Source organism: Lithobates pipiens, unplaced genomic scaffold (genome assembly GCF_037356315.1).
Source record: "Lithobates pipiens isolate NorthernLeopardFrog02 unplaced genomic scaffold, aLitPip1_a1.2 Scaffold_8, whole genome shotgun sequence".
NCBI classification, from domain to species: domain Eukaryota; kingdom Metazoa; phylum Chordata; class Amphibia; order Anura; family Ranidae; genus Lithobates; species Lithobates pipiens.
The window spans coordinates 650,450,226-650,473,763 of NW_027507903.1; the positions used below are offsets into that span (position 1 = coordinate 650,450,226).

General features: G+C 45.2%; 1 protein-coding gene across 4 annotated transcripts in view; it reads left to right on the forward strand.

Moving 5' to 3' along the window:
* The window catches only part of LOC143961705 (uncharacterized), a 222,122-nt gene that overhangs the window by 16,262 nt on the left and 182,322 nt on the right, over positions 1–23,538 (forward strand). For all 4 annotated transcript variants that reach the window (XM_077471027.1, XM_077471026.1, XM_077471024.1 and 1 more), the window contains exons 2-3: positions 87–164; positions 18,633–18,743. In XM_077471027.1, the coding sequence (XP_077327153.1) occupies positions 87–164; positions 18,633–18,743 (189 nt within the window). The remainder of the gene's footprint in view (positions 1–86; positions 165–18,632; positions 18,744–23,538) is intronic.

Consider the following 23,538-nt stretch of genomic DNA (forward strand, 5'->3'; position numbering starts at 1 on the left):
ACAGTTGGGAGGAATGGAATTGCATTCTCTGAATATCCTCTCCAGAACCTGTAAGTCTTCATATGAAGGTCTCTGTTCCTCTATAGATCTTCTTTGTGAGGACAATATATATGCCAACACGTGTGATCTCGATGTACAGAGGATGACGAAAGCAAAAGCCAAAGGTAAGTTATTATAATGAGGGGTGTCCTCTTCATTCATTATAGACATGTCTACTAATACTGCTATAATGGATCTATAACACAGACTGACCAATCGTATATCACCTCTTACTATGTCTGTATAGAGGAAATAAAAGCCTGAATCTCATTGGTTGTCATGTCTCACTATAAATTTCACCTCTAAAAACAATATATACAGTATGATATAATGGGATGGGATGTATGCTGTAGATATATAGAGTTATAGCAGAAGATAATTACATGATATAATAGGAAGTGATATAGATACGTGCAATTTGTTTCGGTCCGAATATAAATTCAGATGAATTTTTGGTTATTCGGATGCATCTCCAAATAAAATAATAAGAAACTTCCGATGAAATTTCTTTAATTTCATTTCATTTTTAAAAAATACAGTGGAACCTCAGATTACGAGCATTATCCGTTCCAGGAGAATCCTTGTAATCCAAAGCATTTGCATATCAAAGCGAATTTCCCCATAGAAGTCAATGGAAATGAACATAATTCGTTCCACATTGACTTCTAATGCATGCAATACCACATGTGGCCAGATGTGGGGGGGGGGGGGGTGCCGGAGAGACTCAGAAATACTCGGGGACAGCTCGGCTGAACTCAGAAAAGCTCAGAAACACTCGGGAATGGAGTATTTCCGAGTGATTCTGAGTATTTCCGAGTGTTTCTAAGTATTTCCGAGTGATTCCAAGTATTTCCGAGAGACTCTGAACCATTCTGAGTGTCACCGGCACCCCCCCCCCCCCGCACCTCTGGCCAAATGCGGTACTGCACACCTCAGTAGCTTGAATTCTGCTTGTTTTGCAAGTCAGAATAAAAAAAAAGTTCCTCATCTTTCAAAACGCTCTTTAACCGCGTTACTCATTAACTAAGGTTCCACTGTAATCGGTTTCTAACAAATTCCAAATTTTCAGAACTATTCAAATTTGAATCGGCCTTAAAATGATCGACCAACTCGAATTCTGTGTGAAGAATAGCTGTTTTTTTAAGGAACGGGCCGGGAAGCCGGGCTCTGAAGGTCTGGTGCGGTAAGCCGGACATTCAGAGCGCATGTGCCGATGACATCATCGACGGCTGCATGCGCTCTGAATATCTCTGAATAATTTTTTTACTTCCTCGTTAATAATGGACTTGTCAAAAACTGTTTTTATTTACTTTTTACACTCTTTTACTATGTACCCCATACTCATTCACATGAGGAGAAAGAAATGGCGGCACATCCAGAACTTCCCATTGCCTTTTATTTTGTTTCGCAAAGATAACACCAAAGACACCAAACTTTGGTCACGTAGACACGTTTCACACATACATCTTGTGCTTAATCATTACCATTGGTAATGATTAACCACTTCAGCCCCAGGCCAATAAACACCTTAAGGACCAGAGGTCTTTTTCCAATTTCGCACTGCGCTGCTTTAACTGGTAATTGCGCGGTCATGCAATATTGCACCCAAACGAAATTTGCGTCCTTTTCTTCCCACAAATAGAGCTTTCTTTTGATGGTATTTGATTGCCTCTGCGATTTTTTTTTTTTGCGATATAAATGGAAAAAGAGCGAAAATGTTGAAAAAAAAAGATATTTTCTTCTTTTTGTTTTTTTATAAATTTATTTTTTATTGAAAGTTTTTCAACACAGTAATAACATACAAACATAACCTCCCCCCCCCCCGCCCATCCCAACCACACCCTCCCCCCGCCCGACAAAACTCCCACCCGTGCAGCCCTCCATTCTCCTTCTGGAGCTCAGTCTGTGATCATCGACAGTATCACACAGATAAGAAACACATTATTTGTACCGTTACTGAGTATTCAACTACCCGAGATGGGGATGTTATCCAATCCAAGAGGTAGCACCTTCCCACCCCGCCCCCCTCCCGACATACAAAGAGTACACCACCAGCCAAGCGATCAATTCAGTGTCTGCGGCATCAAGCCAACACCTCCACACCCTCTCAAATTTGTTAGGACACCCTCTGCTGAGATAAGTGGCTTTGTATAACGGTAAAGCTTTATTAATTAGGCCTTTTCGTGCGAGTAACCTCTGGTGACAGGGTTTTTCCAACGCCAAACCTCTGTCAGGGAAGCAGCCGCCGCCCAGGCAGAGAGGTCGGCCGACGCTACTCTAGATGCATTAGACGAGTCCAATGCAGTAGAAAGCATAGCATTAAAGTCCCTGGCTATAAGGAGAGGGAGATGCGTGTAGGGCGCCAATTTACCCAAAAGGTCATACAGAATCTGAATCTGGAATGGGGGGTGGGATATAAACATTCACCAAAACCATTTTACACGCACCAATATCTGCCACAACCACCACCTGCTCCCATCCAGATGCGTCTCTTGCAAAAACACCACAGCAGGATTGAACGTTTTTAAATATTGAAACATTAAAGCTCTACGGAATTTATCATTAAGACCTCTAACATTCCATGAAACTACATTAAATCCCGATCCCGCCATCATTCCCCACATGACTCATTAAACTGATAGTAACGTACTAACGACATCAGTGATACATACAATTGTAGACTGAGAGCAGATACAACATTAAGCATATAGATAAACAATTTACCCTGGAGGGCTGCACCTATCCCACCCATTACCCTGTAGAACCCAAAAACACCCTGCTGCTGTGCAACAACAGAAAAAAAACACGTACACGCAGCTTATCCCCAAACTGTGTCCAAAAATAGTCCCGGAAGACATAGCCTTGATGGGTCAAAAAAGGACCATTAGACAAAAAGTATAAGCCCTAGAACCACAAAAAGAGGTTCAAGTGTAAACCAGAAGTCAAAAGTTACATGGACATAGTGTTCACGTGCCTGGAGCTCCCACTCCACTCGCAACTCGTCCATCCTTCGGTGTGGAAATCCGGATAACCCGTGCCTCACCTCGTCTCCCACTAGCTAGTTCATCCAAGTGGTGGAAAACAAAAAAAGAAAAAAGAACTGATATAGGCAACCTGGACATGCGGCCCCACCCGAGGCAGGTAGCCTGCAGGAGACCGGACAGGAAAGGCCGCCATCAACTAACCCACCCACCCCCCACCCCAGCCAAAATACGTTAGGCTGCTTGGTGGATATCCAGTGCATTCCAGGAGGAGACACTTTTGTAGGGGAGACAGGCCACCCCGCAGCTGGGTATCAACCTTCTTTTTGTTATAAGAAAAATCGAATAAACTAAATTTTAGTCATACATTAAGGGCAAAATTTATTCAGCCACATGTCTTTAGTAAAAAAAATGTCAATAAGCTTATATATTTTTTGGTTTGCGCAAAAGTTATAGCGTCTACAAACTAGAGTACATTTTCTGGAATTTACACAGCTTTTAATTTATGACTGCCTATCTCATTTCTTGAGGTGCTAAAATGGCAGTGCAGTACAACCCCCCCCCCCCCCCCAAATGACCCCATTTTGGAAAGTAGACACCCCAAGGAAATTGCTGATGGGTATGTTGAGCCCATTGAATATTTATTTTTTTTGTCCTAAGGGATTGAATAATGACAAAAAAAAAAAAATTTTTTACAAAAAGTTGTCACTAAATGATATATTGCTCACACATGCCATGGTTATATGTGGAATTGCACCCCAAAATATATTCCGCTACTTCTCCCGAGTATGGGGATACCACATGTGTGGGACTTTTTGGGAGTCTAGTCGCGCACGGCACCCCGAAAACCAATCACCACCTTCAGGATTTCTAAGGGTGCAAATTTTTGATTTAACTCCTCACTACCTATCACAGTTTCGAAGGCCATAAAATGCCAAAATAGAACAAAACCCCCCAAAATGACCCCATTTTGGAAAGTAGACACCCCAAGCTATTTACTGAGAGGCATGTTGAGTCCATGGAATATTTTATATTTTGCCAAAAGTTGCAGGAATATTACAAACATTTTTTTTTTTTTGCACAAAGTTGTCACTAAATGATATATTGCTCACACATGCTATGGGCAGAAGTCAAATTACACCCCAAAATAAATTCTGCTGCTTCTCCTGAGTACGGGGATACCACATGTGTGGGACTTTTTGGGAGCCTAGCCACGTACGGGACCCCGAAAACCAAGCACTGCCTTCCGGATTTAAATATAAAATGCTACCAAAAAAACTGTTAGCGATCGCAGGGATCAGGCCTGACTCTGCGATCGCTGCAGTTATGTGTTTAGTGTTTTGTAAGTGACAGTGATCGATCAATACTGCACTTGGGTGGGCTGGGCAGAGGGGCAAAACGCAGGTGCTAGCAGGTATCTGGGCTGATCCCGCTAACAATGCGTTTTTTGTTGGAACCCTGAACTGCTGGGGACGCTAGTATAGATCTGATCAGATGAGATATTGATCTGTTCAGATTCTATACCACTACGGGAGGTGTATGCTTTGCGCGTGGGTGTTAGCAGTACTGGCACTAACCTAGCGCTGCCTGGGGCGACGCAGACCCTGACCCTAAAACCTAATTGATATCACCCGCCGGGTGATCAGGGGGTTAAACCTTTATTGGGTAATAAATGGTGGGTGCCCTGATGCTTTAAAAAGCAAACTAACCAGAGTCACCCGTAACACTTATACGGTGATCAGTGGTGAAAGGGTTAACTAGGGGCAATCAGGGGGTTCAAATTTTTATTAGGTAGTATATGGGGGTCCCTGGCGCTATATAAAAACCTGACGGGGAACCTAAATAACTTACTGGCTAACCAGCGTCACCAGTGACACTTATACTGTGATCGCTGGTGAAAGGGTTAACTAGGGGCAATCAGGGGGTTAAAACCATTATTGGATAGTATATCGGGGTACCTAGCGCTATAAAAACCTGGCAGTGAACCTAAAAAAATAACTAGCTACCTAGCGACAGTAGCGACACTGATGCAGCGATCAGAAAAATGATCGTTTAGTGACACTGGCAAAAGGGGGTGAAAGGGTTAACTAGGGGCAATCAGGATGTTAAAACCATTATTGGGTAGTATATCGGGGTACCTAGTGCTATAAAAACCTGGCGGTGAACCTAAAAAAATAACTAGCTACCTAGCGACAGTAGCGACACTGATGCAGCGATCAGAAAAATGATCGCTTAGTGACACTGGCAACAGGGGGTGAAAGGGTTAACTAGGGGCAATCAGGATGTTAAAACCATTATTGGGTAGTATATCGGGGTACCTAGTGCTATAAAAACCTGGCGGTGAACCTAAAAAAATAACTAGCTACCTAGCGACAGTAGCGACACTGATGCAGCGATCAGAAAAATGATCGTTTAGTGACACTGGCAAAAGGGGGTGAAAGGGTTAACTAGGGGCAATCAGGATGTTAAAACCATTATTGGGTAGTATATCGGGGTACCTAGTGCTATAAAAACCTGGCGGTGAACCTAAAAAAATAACTAGCTACCTAGCGACAGTAGCGACACTGATGCAGCGATCAGAAAAATGATCGCTTAGTGACACTGGCAACAGGGGGTGAAAGGGTTAACTAGGGGCAATCAGGATGTTAAAACCATTATTGGGAAGTGGAGACGGACGGATGTGCCTTGGCTGAGCTCCGCAGAGACCTCTCAGCATCTATAGCCATCCGTGCCCGCCGGGCGTTTTTTCGCCCTTCCAGGCTATCCATCCATCCTAGGGACCATCCGAGCTCCGGACGGAGCTGCTATTTTTGGCCGATCCATCGCCGAAACGGACCCCGGGGCTGCGAGCGGCGAGACAGGCCGGTCTCCGCCGCCATCTTGCGGCCTACTCCGTGCCTCGAGACCTCCGGACGGCGGCTCTCGAGGCGTATCCAGAGACGGATCCCACGGCGCATCTCCCTACTGGACCCACCGGACCCCCTCGCCTGAGACAGGAGCCGGATGAGCGCCCGCCGGAGGCCCGGAGAGGATCCAGAGCTGCGCCCTGAGAGGTGAGACCCGGCGGCCATCTTGGTACACCCGAGGCCTAAAGCAGTCCTCCTGCAAACCCCTTTTGGCAGCTGCTCCACAAATTCCTGCAGGGAGAACATTGCCCCCACTCTCAGTTCAGCCTGTCCCCCACTGGATCGCTGCCCACTTGGTTCTGGTGCCTCTCTGAGTCCTGCACACACGCCCTAGGCCCCACCAGCGGCGATCTTGGTGCACCCAGTCCCTCCACCCACCCTCCTGAGGCCTACATCTCTTTCAGCCGCATCCTGGTTTATGCCTAGACTCTCCTCATACTCCAGTGATATAGTGTTACCTGGGCTCCAACCCCCCCACTACCCCCTAATCTGCAACGTCCTATTCTGGGGTCACACCCCGGGTCCCTTTACTTGACAGACATGTGATCACTCTCTACGAGCCCTAGCCGCCTTTCAATGTTCCCCTACAGCTCACAGTCGCTACCTTTACATGGGGAGCTCCACGTGTAACTGAATGTATGCCTAGTCCCAACGCCTCATGGTGAAATACGGTCCAAAACACCTCCCTCAATCTCTGTCTCCTGAACTGCGGCCCTCACAGACTTTAGATCGCTTCCTAAGCAGGCCGGCCTCCCCTGTTCCAACTCCGGGTTCTTCCACATACGCACAAGTGGCTTCCCAACTGTCCGTACAAGATAATCCGAACCCTTTGTCAAAGGGCCACTTTGACACGATGTCCGCCCCTGTTACAGTTGAAGTACTCGATGATAAACTGCGAGTTCTCCTGCAAGACTTTACCAGTAATGTTTCGAAGGAAATGGGCAAACTCGCCCATGAACTGCGGGGGGAGCTGGCCCAGATTGGGGAACGAACTGACGTCCTGGAAACCAAATTTGACGATTTATTGCAATATGTACACGTCTTGGAGGAGGATAATGCCGGTTTGAAGCAGTCTGTCTCACAGCTCCAGTCCCAACAGGAGGACTTGGAGAACAGGCAACGCCGCCAAAACCTACGCATCAGAGGAGTCCCCGAGACCGTTAGTGAGGGGGAGATTAAACCTTACCTTCTCAGCCTCTTCAATGTTGTCGCTCCTAAAATCCCGGACATTGATTGGAGATTGGATAGGGCCCACAGGTCTTTAGCCCCAAAGCCCCCAGCCGGGGCCAACCCTAGAGACATCATTGTACGCTTCCACTACTACGACAGCAAAGAAGCTCTGACTGTGGCCACCCGTAACAAGTCTCGTCTGGAATTTAAAGGGGCCAAGATACAAATTTTCAGTGACCTATCCCCCATTACCTTGGCTAAACGTCGCAGCTTCCGCCCTGTAACTGCCCATCTGCAGAATCACCAGTTTCCGTATCGCTGGGGTTTCCCCTTTCGTCTTTCGGCTACTAAAGATGGGATTCAATACTCCATGAGGGATCTTCAGGAAAGTGAAGCTTTCATACGCAGTCTGGGTTTGCCACCACTGCCTGACGAAGACCCTGTCCCGCTTCCAACGACACCCAGACCCACGGCCATCCCGACACGGATTTGGACCCCAGCTCGTCAGAGATCGCAGAAATCCTTCTCTACTCCCCAGCGGAACTTGCATCCCAGACTACCTCCTTGAAGAGAACATTTAAGTGCTGTGTTTGGTTTATCTTGGCTTCGGACCCTGTTTCGCCATGTTTGTGTTTTTTTTTTTTTTTTTTTCCCCTCTTGACAGGGGGTATTCGCACCCCTATTTACGGGTTGTGACTTTTCTTTTTGTTTTTGTTGATTGGGACTATGGTATATTGTTCACGCTGCCTATAGCTTTTTTCTGGAAGGTGGCGGGGTCCCTCTAGATGAGCAGGTACCCCTGATGTGCCTCCTTTTGTTCCGCGGCTGCGGCTGCGGACTCCTGGGTGGTTTTTACCCCCCAGGCCTTTTTGCTATTACTTATAGTTTACTTTTTTACTTTTTAGGCCTTTTTTTTGGCCTTTTTTTCATTTCTTGCCCATTTTGGCTGTTGTCTTTTTCAATCTCTAGATGCATTATTGTTGTTATTATATGTTTCTACTCGCTTTTCATTCCTAGGATACACCACGGCTCCCAGTATTTCCTTGGTTTACTCAGGTATATTTGTTTATTGTATGTTGGTTATGGGTACTTTAAGCTTCAACTACTTGGTGCACAATGGCTTTAACCACTTGAGACCCGCAATACGTCTATTGACGTCATGGGGTTCCGGTGGTTATATCTAAATGATGCCTGAGTCTACAGACATCATTTAGATATTGCCGGTTTCAGCCGGCGATTCCCTACACCATAAGAATGATCATAGCGGCTGTTCCGCCGCTTGATCGTTCTTACGGGCGGCGGGAGGGGACGCCCCCCCCCTCCTGCCGCCCTCCGGTGCTTCTACCGACTCACCGTTTCCATCGGTGAGTCGGTCACAGGATCCGCCGGCCCCAGCATTTGATCATAGAGATTTCCGGCTGACTAGATTGTCCCCGGAGTCTCTATGATCGTTCGGAGGCCGGGCGCGATGTTATGACGTCACGCCCGGCCTCCTTATTCAAATTAACGGCGCCAATCTGGCTAGGAAGCCAGGATCGTTTTTTTTTTTTTTTTTTATTCTTCCCAGCCTAGAGGTGAGATATGGGGTCTTATTGACTCCATATTTCACTGTAAATAGGTCCGAACGTGCCATATTCTTATTACAAGGGATGTTTACATTCCTTGTAATAGGAATAAAAGTCATCAATTTTTTATTTATTTTTTTTAAGTGTAAAACTAAAAAAATAAAAATAAAATTAACAATAAAAAAAAATAAAAAATTTAAGCGCCCCTGTCCCCGTGAGCTCGCACACAGAAGCGAACGCATACGTAAGTCCCGCCCACATATGAAAACAGTGTTCAAACCACACATGTGAGGTATCGCCACGAACGTTAGAGCGAGAGCAATAATTCTAGCCCTAGACCTCCTCTGTAACCCAAAACATGTAACCAGTAAAAAAATTTAAATTGTCGCCTATAGGGATTTTTAAATACCAGAGTTTGGCGCCATTCCATGAGCGCATGCAATTTTGAAGCGTGACATGTTGGGTATCTATTTACTCGGCGTATCCTCCTCTTTCACACTATGCAAAAAAATTGGGCTAACATTACTGTTTTTTTTTTTTTTTAGCATGAAACTGTTTTTTTTCAGAAAAAACGCGTTCGAAAAATTGCTGCGCAAATACCGTGTGAGATAAAAAGTTGCAATGACTGCCATTGTATTCTCTAGGGTCTTTGCTAAAAAAACATATATAATGTTTGGGGGTTCTATGTAATTGTCTAGCAAAAAAATTAGGAATTTTACATGCAGGAGAGAAATGTCAGAATTGGCCTGGGTCTCAAGTGGTTAAGGGTACTTACATACAATGTTAAAGGCTTGAACTCTATTCATAAGCGATGGTTGGCTCTGAAGGAGTTCAAGTCCTCCAACGCAGACGTGGTCCTAGTCCAGGAGACTCACTTCCGCCCAGGAGGCTCTCTTAAATTTGCTGCTAAACATTTTCCGGTTTCTTTTATGGCTTCCGATCCCTCTGGTAAAGCAGGGGTCGCGATACTGATTAAAAAAACCTGCCCGTTGCGGGTGAAGTCCTCATTCCTTGACCCTCAGGGTAGATACATTCTCCTGGACTGCGACTACTTATCCCGCTCACTTACTATAGTTAATATTTACGCCCCAAATTCGGGCCAGGTTCAGTTCCTCTCTGGGGTCTTGGATGCTCTGGGCTCCTATGCCCAGCCATTCATGATCATTGGCGGGGACTTTAATATGACCATGTCCGCTAAGAGGGACAGACAAACCCTTTTCCCAGGTAACCCCTCTTCCAAAACTGAACGTCAATCCACTGCGTTTCGCAAGCTTATTAGATCCCATCACCTGCTAGATATTTGGAGGATTAAACACCCCACACACCGCCAATTTTCTTTTTATTCCCCCCCACATAAAATGTACTCTAGATTGGATTATATTTTTGTAACGGCACCTCTACTGACGTCGGCAGTAGCCTCAGAGTTGAACCCCATGACGTGGTCGGATCATGCCTCGGTCCAGCTCGACCTTACCCTCTCCTCCTCTACACCCAGGACCTGTCATTGGAGACTTAATGACTTCCTTCTCCGGGATTCGGTCACTAAGGCTCATTTATCTCAAAGTTTAACTGACTTTTTCCGATTTAACGTGGGATCTGTGCGGGACGTATCCACCCTTTGGGAGGCGCACAAGGCCTTCTTTAGAGGAGAATGTATCTCAGCCGGCTCCCGCCTTAAGCGGGACTCGGCAGCGCAGATACTAGATATTCTTTCTCAGTTGCAAAAAGCTGAAGCTCTGCTCCTGTCCTCCCCTTCGGTGTCTCGTCTCCGCGCAGTGACCTCCCTACGCGAACGGTTAAAATCATTAGATTTGCATAGATGCTCCAAAGCCCTACTCTGGGCAAAACAGAAATTTTATGAGTTCGCTAACAAGCCTCATAGGATGTTGGTGAATAAGCTCAAACCCCGCCCATTCCACTCCTACCCCGATCTTCTTATTCAGTCGGATGGCACACCAACCTATTGCCCCTTAACAATGTCTAAAGTTTTTGGTGCTTTTTATAAGAAACTATATAACTGCCTAACCTCCGATCCCAACCACGCTTTCTCCCAAGATAACTTTAATGACTTCTGCACCTCATTGAAACTACCAGTCTTATCCTCTTCCCAGGTGAATACCCTGAACGCTGCCGTCACGCCAGAGGAATTGGCTGCGGTAGTAAAAGCTCTCCCATCCCATAAATCCCCAGGCCCAGACGGACTTCCCTATATCTATTATAAATCTTTCCTTCCGACTCTGAGCCCTCATTTGCTAAATCTTTTTTCCTCTTTACAGAAAGGTAGAGTGCCTCATTCCCAATTCCTACATGCGCACATAACGGTTATCCCGAAGCCGGGTAAATCCCCTACCCTACCGGACAATTACAGACCCATAGCCTTACTTAACTCCGATTATAAGATCTTCACCAAAATTTTAGCTAATAGACTTTCCTCGATGATTCCCGCCCTGGTCCATAATGACCAGGTGGGATTTGTCCTGGGTAGACGTGCCGGTGATAACACTAGACGCACTATCGATCTTATAGACCTGCTCGACAAGACATCCCGCCCTGCCATTATTTTGAGTTTAGACGCACAAAAAGCCTTTGATAGGCTGGGATGGCCGTACATGTTTGCCACGCTCCAGCGTTTTGGTTTTTCTGGTTCTTTCCTATCAGCCCTGCAGGCCTTGTACTCACTTCCCACGTCTCAGGTCCAATTGGCATCTTATAGATCCCCACTCTTTACGCATAGTAACGGCACTAGACAGGGATGTCCCCTATCCCCCCTGTTGTTTATATTATGCCTTGAGCCCTTGGCCGCAGCTATAAGGGAAGACTCAGATATAAGCGGGATTTCTCTTAAACTGAAGGAATATAAGTTGTCCCTTTTTGCAGATGACATCCTCCTCACCTTGACGAAACCTCAAATTTCCCTCCCCAAACTTCATACACTCCTGGATACATTCAGTAAACTCTCGGGGTATAGGGTTAACACGACTAAAACTGAAGCGCTCCCCATCCACATACCTCCTCCACTTCTGGCTTCTTTAAAGAATGACTTCCCCTACCATTGGTGCCCGGTCTCCCTTAAATACCTTGGCATTAATTTGACCGCTACATATAATTCCTTATACGAAGCTAACTTTGTCTCTCTGATAGCGGAAACACATAGTCTGCTCAGAAGCTGGTCAACTTGCCCTCTGTCCCTCCTGGGTAGGATTAATGTATTAAAAATGGCCATACTCCCTAAATTTTTGTATCTCTTTGAAACGTTACCAATTGCTATTTCCATGTCTCAGCTTCGGAATATTCAACGGGCCTTCACTAAATTTATATGGGGAAATAAAATGCACAGAATCGCCCAGACCGTGGTCTTTGCTCCGCGGTCTCATGGGGGATTGGGAGCTCCTGATATAGTGAAGTACTTTTATGTGACTCACCTTCTGCCGGCTATCTCCTGGTCGTCCTATTTCGCTACCAGTAGATGGTCGGAACTTGAAATGAGTGTCATTGGTCCTGTTCACCCTTGCTCCATGCTGTGGTCAGATCTGCCCTCCTCTATGGCTCAGTTAAGACGCATACTCCTTGGGCCGATGTTATTTACTCTATCCATATGGAAAAAATGTTATGGGAGGTACTCTCTCTCTTCTCCATGCTCACCTATGTTAAATGTCGTTTTCAATCCAGACATACCTGATAGTCTCTCCTTGAAGAATATGTACCCCTGGTTCAGTTCGGGTATCTTCCAACTTCGCCACCTAGTAAACCCGATATCTCGTAAATTTCTATCCTTTTTAGAACTTCAGAATAAGTATGATATCCCGAGCCAACTCCTATTTTCATACCTCCAATTTAAACACTATTTTCATTCCAGATCCCCTGACCTGGCTCTGGTCAATCCTACCACCTTTGAAACTTTATGTTCCCAGGGTCCTTGCCAGAAGGGCCTCATATCCGTCATATACAGCATTCTTCACAATTCTACTGCTCCCACCGCGGAGGCTCACCTACAGTGGTGTGAAAAAGTGTTTGCCCCCTTCCTCATTTCCTGTTCCTTTGCATGTTTGTCACACTTAAGTGTTTCGGAACATCAAACCAATTTAAACAATAGTCAAGGACAACACAAGTAAACACAAAATGCAATTTGTAAATGAAGGTGTTTATTATTAAAGGTGAAAAAAAATCCAAACCATCATGGCCCTGTGTGAAAAAGTGATTGCCCCCCTTGTTAAAACATACTATAACTGTGGTTGTCCACACCTGAGTTCAATTTCTCTAGCCACACCCAGGCCTGATTATTGCCACACCTGTTCACAATCAAGGCATCACTTAAATAGGAGCTGCTTGACACAGTAAGGTCCACCAGAAGATCCTTAAAAGCTACACATCATGCCGAGACCCAAAGAACTTCAGGAACCATTGAGAAAGAAAGTAATTGAGATCTATCAGTCTGGAAAGGGTTATAAAGCCATTTCCAAAGCTTTGGGAATCCAGCGAACCACAGTGAGAGCCATTATCCACAAATGGCGAAGACATGGAACAGTGGTGAACCTTCCCAGGAGTGGCTGGCCGCCCAAAATTACCCCAAGAGCGCAGCGACGACTCATCCAAGAGGTCACAAAAGACCCCACAACAACGTCCAAGAAACTGCAGGCCTCACTTGCCTCAGTTAAGGTCAGCGTTCATGCCTCCACCATCAGGAAAAGACTGGGCAAAAATGGCCTGCATGGCAGAGTTCCAAGGAGAAAACCACTGCTGAGCAAAAAGAACATCAAAGCTTGTCTCAATTTCTCCACAACACATCTTGATGATCCCCAACACTTTTGGGACAACATTCTGTGGACCGATGAGACAAAAGTGGAACTCTTTGGAAGGTGTGTGTCCAAGTATATCTGGCGTAGAAGGAACACTGCATTTCATAAAAAGAACATTATACCAACAGTAAAATATGGTGGTGGTAGTGTGATGGTCTGGGGCTGTTTTGCTGCTTCAGGACCTGGAAGACTTGCCGTGATAAAAGGAACTATGAATTCTGCTGTCTACCAAGAGATCCTGAAGGAGAATGTCCGACCATCTGTTCGTGTACTCAAGCTGAAACGAACTTGGGTTCTGCAGCAGGACAATGATCCTAAACACACCAGCAAGTCCACCACCGAATGGCTGAAGAAAAACAAAATGAAGACTTTGGAGTGGCCTAGCCAAAGTCCTGACCTGAATCCTATTGAGATGTTGTGGTATGACCTTAAAAAGGCAGTTCATGCTCGAAAACCCTCTAATGTAACTGAATTAGGACAATTCTGCAAAGATGAGTGGGCCAAAATTCCTCCAGGGCGCTGTAAAAGCCTCATTGCACGTTATCGCAAACGCTTGGTTGCAGTTGTTGCTGCTAAGGGTGGCCCAACCAGTTATTAGGTTTAGGGGGCAATCACTTTTTCACACAGGGCCATGATGGTTTGGATTTTTTTTCACCTTTAATAATAAACACCTTCATTTACAAATTGCATTTTGTGTTTACTTGTGTTGTCCTTGACTATTGTTTAAATTGGTTTGATGTTCCGAAACACTTAAGTGTGACAAACATGCAAAGGAACAGGAAATGAGGAAGGGGGCAAACAATTTTTCACACCACTGTATATATGAGGAAATGGGCCACTATTTTACAGACTCCCTTAACCCTCTCTCAATGGCAAGATGTTTGGTTGTCCACCTCCAAGGTTTCTAGGTGCGTGGAGCAGAGAGAGACAGCCTACAAGGTACTGATGTTTTGGTACAAAACTCCTGAAATGCTACACAAATATGACCCCTCTATATCTAAGATGTGCTGGAGGTGCCTACGACATGAGGGCACTCATTATCACATTTTTTGGAGTTGCCCCTTAATTGTACCTTTTTGGTCTATGGTCCAATCCCTACTCCATACCGTGTTGGGGATCACCATCCCTTTAGACCCGAGGCATTACTTGCTGGGCCTGCCTGTTGCGACGCTTTCAAAAAGCGCTAAGAAGCTGACGGCATATGTCCTCCTAGCTGCCAAGAGAGTGATACCTGCTCTTTGGTTGTCCTCCTCCCCCCCAACCCACTCTCAGTTGATTTCCGCTATTGCAAACATACGTAGAATGGAACATATGACTGCTTTGGTACAAGACTCTCTACCTAAATTTTCTAAAATATGGGACAGATGGGACAACTCTACATCGAATCCTGAGGCAACACCCCGATGTATAGACATGAGCTTCCAGGAAATTGTTCCCATGGCTCACTCCCGAGATCCTACCCCTGTGTTACCTCTATAAAATACGGTACTTGGTTTAACTATGCATCTTTATATGCAAATCCGTGGTGTATCCTGTTCCTTCCCCTTTAATGTGATATTTTAAGTTACCGACATTTCATATCCCGCCTGCGGCGGTACTTGCTGTTACAGTTGCAATATTAATTTTGATTGTATGTATCGGAAGCATATATACTTTGTTCTGTGAAAGAAATCTTTTTCTCAATAAAAATACATTTATAAAAAAAAAAAAAAAACATTATTGGGTAGTATATCGGGTACCTAGCGATATAAAAACCTGGCGGTGAACCTAAAAAAATAACTAGCTACCTAGCGACAGTAGCGACACTAATGCAGCGATCAGAAAAATGATCGCTTAGGGACAGTGGCAAAAGGGGGTGAAAGGGTTAACTAGGGGCAATCAGGATGTTAAAACCATTATTGGGTAGTATATCGGGGTACCTAGCGATATAAAAACCTGGCGGTGAACCTAAAAAAATAACTAGCTACCTAGCGACACTAGCGACACTGATGCAGCGATCAGAAAAATGATCGCTTAGTAACAGTGGCAAAAGGGGGTGAAAGGGTTAACTCTAGGGGTAATCAGGGGGTTAAATCTTTATTGGGGGGTGATAGGGGGCTACCCTGGACCTAACACTAACTGCCCTGACAGTTTTTACTTTTACAACTGACACTGAATGCATTGATCAGTAAAGAAATGATCAATGCAATCAGTGACACTGTGACTGGGGGGGGGGGGGGGGGATCGGGGGGCGATCAGGGGGCGATCGGGGGGGGGGTTTGTGTACCTATGTGTACCTATGTGTCAGTGTAGTGTTTTGGTGCACTTACTTTTAGTCTTCTCCTTGTAGTCCGGTCAAAAAGACCGCCCCGAGGAGAATGACATCACTTCCTCCTTCCTGTGTAAACAATACACAGTGGGAGGAAGTTCGTCATTGGCCAGGAGCGATCGAGAGGGGGTGGCCAGAAACCAACGGCCATCCCCTCATCACGGATCGCTCCCGGAGGGAAACGGACCACCGTATCCAGCGGGAGGGGGTCCGATCGGACCCCCCACCCGCTGGAAGGCAGGCACGTACATCTACGTGCTTGTGCCTGCCTGTGCCATTGCGATGACGTATAATGGCAATACGGCGGTCCTTAAGTGGTTAAGCACAAGATGTGTGTGTGTGAAACGCGTCGTCTACATGACCAAAGTTTGGTGTCTTTGGTGTTCTCTTTGTGAAGCAAAATAAAAGGCAATGGGAAGTTCTGGATGTGCCGCCATTTCTTTCTTCTTTCCAAGTTTCCCACTGAGGCGGCCGGGGCCAACACTCTGCAAGATGCTCCAATCAGCCTCATCTCTATACACCTTCTTTTTCTTGTATATCTCATTCACATGGGGGGAGGACCTGTGAGGCCCCCTTTTTAAAGGGGGCTTTCAGATTCCAATAAGTCATCCCCACACCCCCCCACTACCGCCGGATCAGTGATGAGGGTAAGAGGCCCTTGTCCCCATCAACAGCAGCAGATGGTAAACAAAACAAACAGTGGTTTAAAAAAAAAAAAATTGGGGGTCCACCTGAAATCCATATCAGACCCCTAGGTCTGGTATGGATTTAAAGGGAAACCCTGCACCAGTTTTTAAAAACAACAGCGTGGGGTCCCCACCAAAACCATACCAGACCCTTATCCGAGCATGTAGGCTGGCAGGCTAGGAAAGGGGGGAACAAGTGAGTGCCACCCTACTCCTGAACCATACTAGGCCACATTCCCTTAACATAGGCAAGGTTCTTTGGGGCGGGGGGGGGGCTCTGCCAGGCCAGCGCTGGGGTCTGCAGAAAAGGCGCTTATCAGAATCAAGGAGCCCCCTTTAACATGGGGGCACCCAGGACCCAGGCCCACCCCCCATGTGAATGAGTATGGGGTACATTGTACTCGTACATTATACCCGTACTCATTCACCAAAAAAAGTGAAAAAAAATAAATAAAAAGGCAGAGACAGTTTTGGCAATTCCTTTATTAAAAATAAATAAAAATAATAAATGTTCCCCAAAGTAGATCCAATACGAATCATGACGCCGCTGACCCAAAAAAAAGATAAGAAAAAAAAATAACGGTGGTCCCAACAAGAAGGTGGGTGAGCAGTAGTGAAGGGCATTCTGATTGACATTGAATCTACTTTGGGGGGCATTGTTTTTTGTTTTTAATAAAGGACTTGTCAAAAACTGCTGTATTTTTATTCACTTTTTGGGTGAATGAGTAAAGGGTACTATGTACCCTTTACTCATTCACATGCGGGGGATGGATCTGGGGACCCCCTTGTTAAAGGGAGCTTCCAGATTCCAATAAGTAACCCCTGTACCACAACAACTACTGTGCCAGGGTTGTGGGGAAGAGGTCCTTGTCCCCGTCAACATGATGACAAGGTGCTTTGGGGGAGAAGAGCCCCCCTGCCACAAAGCACCCCTCCCCCCATGTTGAAGGCAAGAATTCGCTTTTTCCCCCGTTTCTTGGCCTGCCAGGCTGCATGCTCATATAAGAGTCTGGTATGGATTTTGAGGGGGACCCCATTGCTTTTTTTTTCATTATCTTGGCGTTGGGTTCCTCCTAAAATCCATTACAGACCCAAAGGGCCTGGTATGGAGTGGGGGGACCTCACATGTTTTTTTTTTCTTCATTTCTTTTATTGCCGGCATTCTTTTGTTTACATTTCAGCTGTCAGTTGTAAATAAAAAAACGTTGACAGCTGATGAGCGATCGGTTGTTAAGGATGCGGCCGGCAATCCCACCCCACACCTTACCAACCAGCTATTCTTCACACAGAATTTGAATCTGTTGACATTTTTTTTTTGACTGATCCGGATTTGAATCGTTCTAAAAATTTGGAATTTGTTAGAAAATTAGTCAATGAAAAAAAATAATGTATCACAACTAAACAAATTAAAGGAAACAAAACTGGTAACATAACAAATCTATCCAACATAAAACACATTTTTCCATTCTGCACATGTCTAATGTGATATAGATATAAACAGTTATAGTAGAAGATTATTATATGATATAATAAGATGTAATATACTGTAGATATTGTATATACAGTTATAGAAGAAGATCCCTTAATCAGCAGAATATCACATCAATGTCACATTCAATCAGCAGAATAACCTAATATAATGGATTTTTATGAGGAGGTGAAGCACACAGATTAGTATTATTATTATTATTGTTATTAAGATGATCCGGGATGAATGTGAAATGTGTCAGAAACCATGAAATCAGGCGGAGACAGAAGTACAGTTAAATCACACTTGTTTAATAATAAAAGTAAAAAGAACAAAAGTAGTGAAAACATAGCCAAAGTTCAGTAACCGGAACGGATAGTCAGCCAAGCCAGAAGTCAGGGATCAATGTAGTGGAACAGCAAGCAGGATCTGGAGCCAGAAGGGATGTCAGCAAAGCAAGTCTTGAACAGGAATGCAGGAGATAGTCTCTGTGATGTTGTCCAAGGTGAAGGCAGAGATCCTCTGGACTGGACGGCTTAAGTAGGCAGGACTGATGAGCAGGATATCATCAACAGCTGAGTAACTTTGGAGAGAGATAGGAGCTGGCAATTAGCCGACAGCTGACAAAATGTCTTTATGTGCGATAAGAATTCTGTAAGATTATTATACCGACTGATACACGCAGGATTATTCACTGTCCTCTCTGTCTGTAGAGATTCCGGCTGCCAGGCGTAGAAAGTACTGTGTGATACTGATCCTGGGGGTCCTCCTAATATTGGCTTCCCTGATTTTGTTCATCCTCACTGGTGTCCTGTTTCGTTACTGTGAGTATTTCTATTATACTGTAAAGAAAGGACACATGTATTACCAGAATATCGGTTTAAAGTCATGGTTTTGCTGACAGACATGGATGTATTTTCTATAATGGCACCTTGGGGGGGTCAGCACCTAGGGCAGAAAGCAGTGGTGGCTGGGGGGGGGGGGAACGACACCAACACAACACCACCCCCCTTGGCAGGAGACGGATGGCCTCCATACCTTATATGTCCTGCCTGGGGTGACTCCGATCTCTCCTCCTCCTCCCTCCCCTGTCCGAGCTGGGGAGTGCTGGATGCTGGATGGCTGAGCCACTGTGGGTGAGCCAACCCTGGAGTCACAGTGGCGGCTGGTGATTCGGTCAGTCGGGCTTCCCCTGCTTCTCCTCGGGCCATGCGTCTCCTCCCTCCTCCTCCTTGGCCAATAAGATCGCTTCTCCTTTTGGCCAATCGGGAAACAAGTCTCACTACCCGATTTCTGTTTAGCTGGGAGGAGAATCAGTGTGACAAAAGTGAATATTCATTCGCTACTGTCACACAACTGGGTGGGCTCAGGGCGCAATGCTATGCGCCCCAAGCCCACCCTTTCTTTAATCCAATTAGAGCCTCTGGCTCTAATCACATGCTTAAAAAAAATCCCCCATTGGAATCCATAAGTCCGGCACCCAGAATTATGTACAGTAACATGTCTGGCTAACCTCTGCAAAGCTGTATCAACTTTGGAGTTGAAGGACAACATTTCGAATCCTCCATGCAAAAGGCTTGAAGAACCTGTTGGACCAGCTGGGCTTTCAAATTTTATCCATTATTCCTCCAACAACCCTTTGACCTCAAAGGTCAGCGGAAAGGTAGGTAACTCATTCCTAAGGAAAGGAAAATGTTTCCTCTGCTTCAAAGTAGGATCTGCCACCTTCTGTTCCCAACCAATAGCCTTTTTGATTGCTGTCACAAAAGAAAAGATCTAAAAATGTAAATGAAATGGTTCCAGCTCCCTTTGTTCTGGGCTCTGGTCTCCTTCTAAAGTATCTTGAAGCAGGGAAGGACCCTCCTAACCCCAGCGTGACTTCATTTTATTATTTATTTCTTTTTATTTATTCTTTTTAAACAAAGTCCTCGACTGTCTGACAAATGATTTCACGCTCTTCCATTCAGCATTCTTCTCTCCCGCTACCTCCCTCAGGCAAACATTTAGATGGCCAACCCACCAATGATCTCTTGGGTGAGGACTGCTTGAGTGTAAGGAATGGGGAATTGGGAATACACAAACAATAATCCTTGCACATTCTTGAGGAACAGCATCAGCTAGATTGAGAGGAAGAAGGATACTGGGAGTGCTAAGACCTGGTCTTCTTGGAGCCCTTAGGTGTCCTTAGGCTTGGGCTTTGAGTTCTTACTCTAATACGGAGATAATGTCTTAACGAACCCTCTACTCATTTGCCTGATGAACAACTTCTGTTTCCGCCATTCAGCATCCTGTTAACCCCTTCAAGCAAATGTTTTTTAGATGGCAAACCCACCAATGGTCTCATGGGTGAGGACTGCTTGAGTGTAAGGAATGGGGAATTGGGAATACATAAACAATAATTCTTGCACATTCTTGAGGAACATCATCAGATAGATTGAGAGGAAGGATACTGGGAGTGCTAAGACCTGGTCTTCTTGGAGCCCTTAGGTGTCCTTAGGCTTGGGCTTTGAGTTCTTACTCTAATACGGAGATAATGTCTTAACGAACCCTCTACTCATTTGTCTGATGAACAACTTCTGTTTCTGCCATTCAGCATCCTTATCTCCTGTTAACTCCTTCAGGCAAATGTATTTAGATGGCAAACCCACCAATGGTCTCTTGTGTGAAGATGCTGAGTGTAGGTAGTGGATGGGGACTAGACAAGTGATATTCCTCGCTCATTCTTGAGGAACAGCATCAGCTGGAGTGAGATGAAGAATAAGGCTGGGAGTGCTAAGACTTGATCTTCTTAAAGTCCTTAGGCTTGGGCTCTGAGTTATTCCTCTAATTCAGAGAGAACATCTCTATGAGCCCTGCTTGTTTAAAGGCACCTGAGAAACGATAAAATGCATCCTACTTTACGGATGACTTTCATGTTGGGTGAGTTTGCCAGAAACGAGTTTGCCACAAACACAATGCCAAGAAGCCCACAACCTCCCTAAACAGGGAAAGAAAGAGAAACACCTACCAGAAAAGAAGCCAGACAAAGCCAGAGGCCAACAGAGCGAATAGCTAGGGGCCAGTAGTGGAAGACAGGGAATGGGGGAAAGAGAAGGAGCAACATCTACCCTGAGTGCACTGAGCAAGCTTAGAGAGGGGGAGACATCAAGGACGCCTTAAAGCATTAAAACCTATCAATCACAAGAGCAGCCAAAGAAAGAGCTCATAAAAACAAACACTGCTGACCTGGTGCAATTAAAGTGCTTGTAAACCTTAGACATGAAATATGAACCATGCATATCCCTCTATAATATGTACTTGTCTCAATTAAGAGCATTTTAAGTGTAATTTTTGTTGTCTGTCGCTGTGCTCCTCTGCTATCAGCTTGAAGCACTTCTGACTTGTTTTTCTGACACCAAAAGAAAAAAAAATTGACATTCGAGGGATCTCCAGCACACAACCTGTGATTGACAGCCTCAGCTCTGTTCCTGAGTGCTGTGCAAAGGGGGGAGGGGGTGGTGGTCCCTTCTCTCCAATTACCTCTCACTGAACTTTGCAGTGTAACTTCAGTTTCTTGCCCCCTGCCTTGTGAACTCACAGATAAGCTTCATAAATATGACACGTAGAGAAGAGATGACTGAAGATAAACAGGTACAACCTATGTAGGAGGATTTGTTTCAACTCTTTGTATCACCAGTCACTTTACTGGGTATATGTAAGGGTTTACAACCACTTTAACCCTTTAAAGTCCACATTTTTCAATGAGTTAGCATGACTCAAAATGTGCTCTACCAAACGGTGGAGCAGAATGTTAAAGGGTCAAAACAAGCCCAGACTGGGCAAATGCAACCAGTGAGGAAAGCAGAAAGTCACCGGAAGACACCCAGTTGTCACTTCTGCCCATTGCAGTTGACAGTCCACCAGGGGCGGACTGACAAGTCATGGGGCTCCCGGGTAATAGGAGATTATGGGGCCCCCAGGCAATCAGATTATGGGGCCATACAGTATACCATCACACAGTATACACATACATGTACACACAGTATACACAGACATGTTTCTATTGGCTGAGAAGGTACTGGAGAGGTGGGGCAGCTATAATCTCAAGATTTTTTTGTTTTTAGACCAAAAGGATGTCGGTAAAGGACATTTCAGAAACAGATGTATAAAAAACACAGATTTTTACATACTGTCCCTGGTTTTACTGAGGCTGGCAACCCTGATGGGGCCCCCTAGTGGCCCAGGGCCCTCGGGCAGTGCCCAAGTGGCCAAATGGTCAGTCCGCCACTGCAGTCCACTATGTGAGGTCTAAGCTGGAATGCACACCACCTACACACATCCAGGCAGTAGGATGAGGGACAATGATGAGGCATCACAGAGAGATGGTCAAGAAAACAAAAGTAGAACAGACCTTATGTAGGCTACCCATAAGAGAAACCTGTATAGGAGGGAGCCAAGAACCCCAATAAATGCTATAGAAACATCTGGAAGACTGAGTATACCCTAAGGGAACCAGTCCTTTATACCAGGATATGAAAGTATTTGGCACTCGGGTATTCATATCAGAATGATTTACCTCCGACATGGAATCTTCTTCCTAGGAGCGTTTGAACCTAGTGAGGAGGGACTGTCCAGATTAAGTGAAGTGAGAAGAGCACTGGTGGGAATTGGGGCTGGACTTTATGCTATTCTATGTGATTGTCCTAGTGGGACAGGGGGTGGAGTTGACCCACAAGTATACTGACATGAGAAGAGCCAGGAAGAAGGTTATGTGGGGAGAAGGACGGAAGAACTGAGTCGGCACAGACAGCAATTAGACACTTGCAGGACAGGAGAGGACTATGAGGTGCAAGGTAGGTAGGGCAGGGCTAGAGAACTGACTCTTCCTTGAGTAGTCAGACTTACTAGCAAAATCAAAGGTAAAACATAATCAGGATTTGGCTGCGCTTTTGCTGCATTTTTTGTCAAGTCGATGACAGTAACTTTATTTCTGTCACAAAGTGGCTGACAAGCACTTGGACAGATTGTAGAAGTGTTCGGGTGGCTTAGTAAATGGGTTAAAAATGGGGAAGTCATATAAAACGTGACTATTGTTTTAGGCAGTAGGAACCCGAAAGTATCTGCTGAGGGGAAATGGCTGAACTTCTCCTTCAAAGGCAGCTAATCACAGTGGTCACATGATCAGGCAGATCATTCCCCCCCCCCCCCTCCTAGTCTTAATGGCCCCAATAAAGGGACACCGGGGCAGGATGGGAAGGAGTTAAAAAAAATGTCCAATGCAATGCACCAGTTTTCAAATTGTGAAGTTTGAGCAGAGAGAAAAGAAGGTAATCTTGAAAGTGCTGGAGCAGACACCATCAAATATTTACTGTATTTACAATGATGGATCCAAACATTCACCCCGAGATTCAACCAGAGATGGGAAAGTAACTTCTATGGTTTTTTGTTTTTTCAAAACTTAAGATTCACTGTCTACATAATAAATAAAGTCACAATGGATGGGTGAAACCTGCTGTTTAATCTTTGGGGTGATTTTTGGGTGAATATTTATTAGGAGAATTGCTCAGTAATTCTTAAGTGATCAAGAGAAGCCAACACCCTTCAGGGGAATTTTCTTCATCCTTTAGGGCAAAAATATGG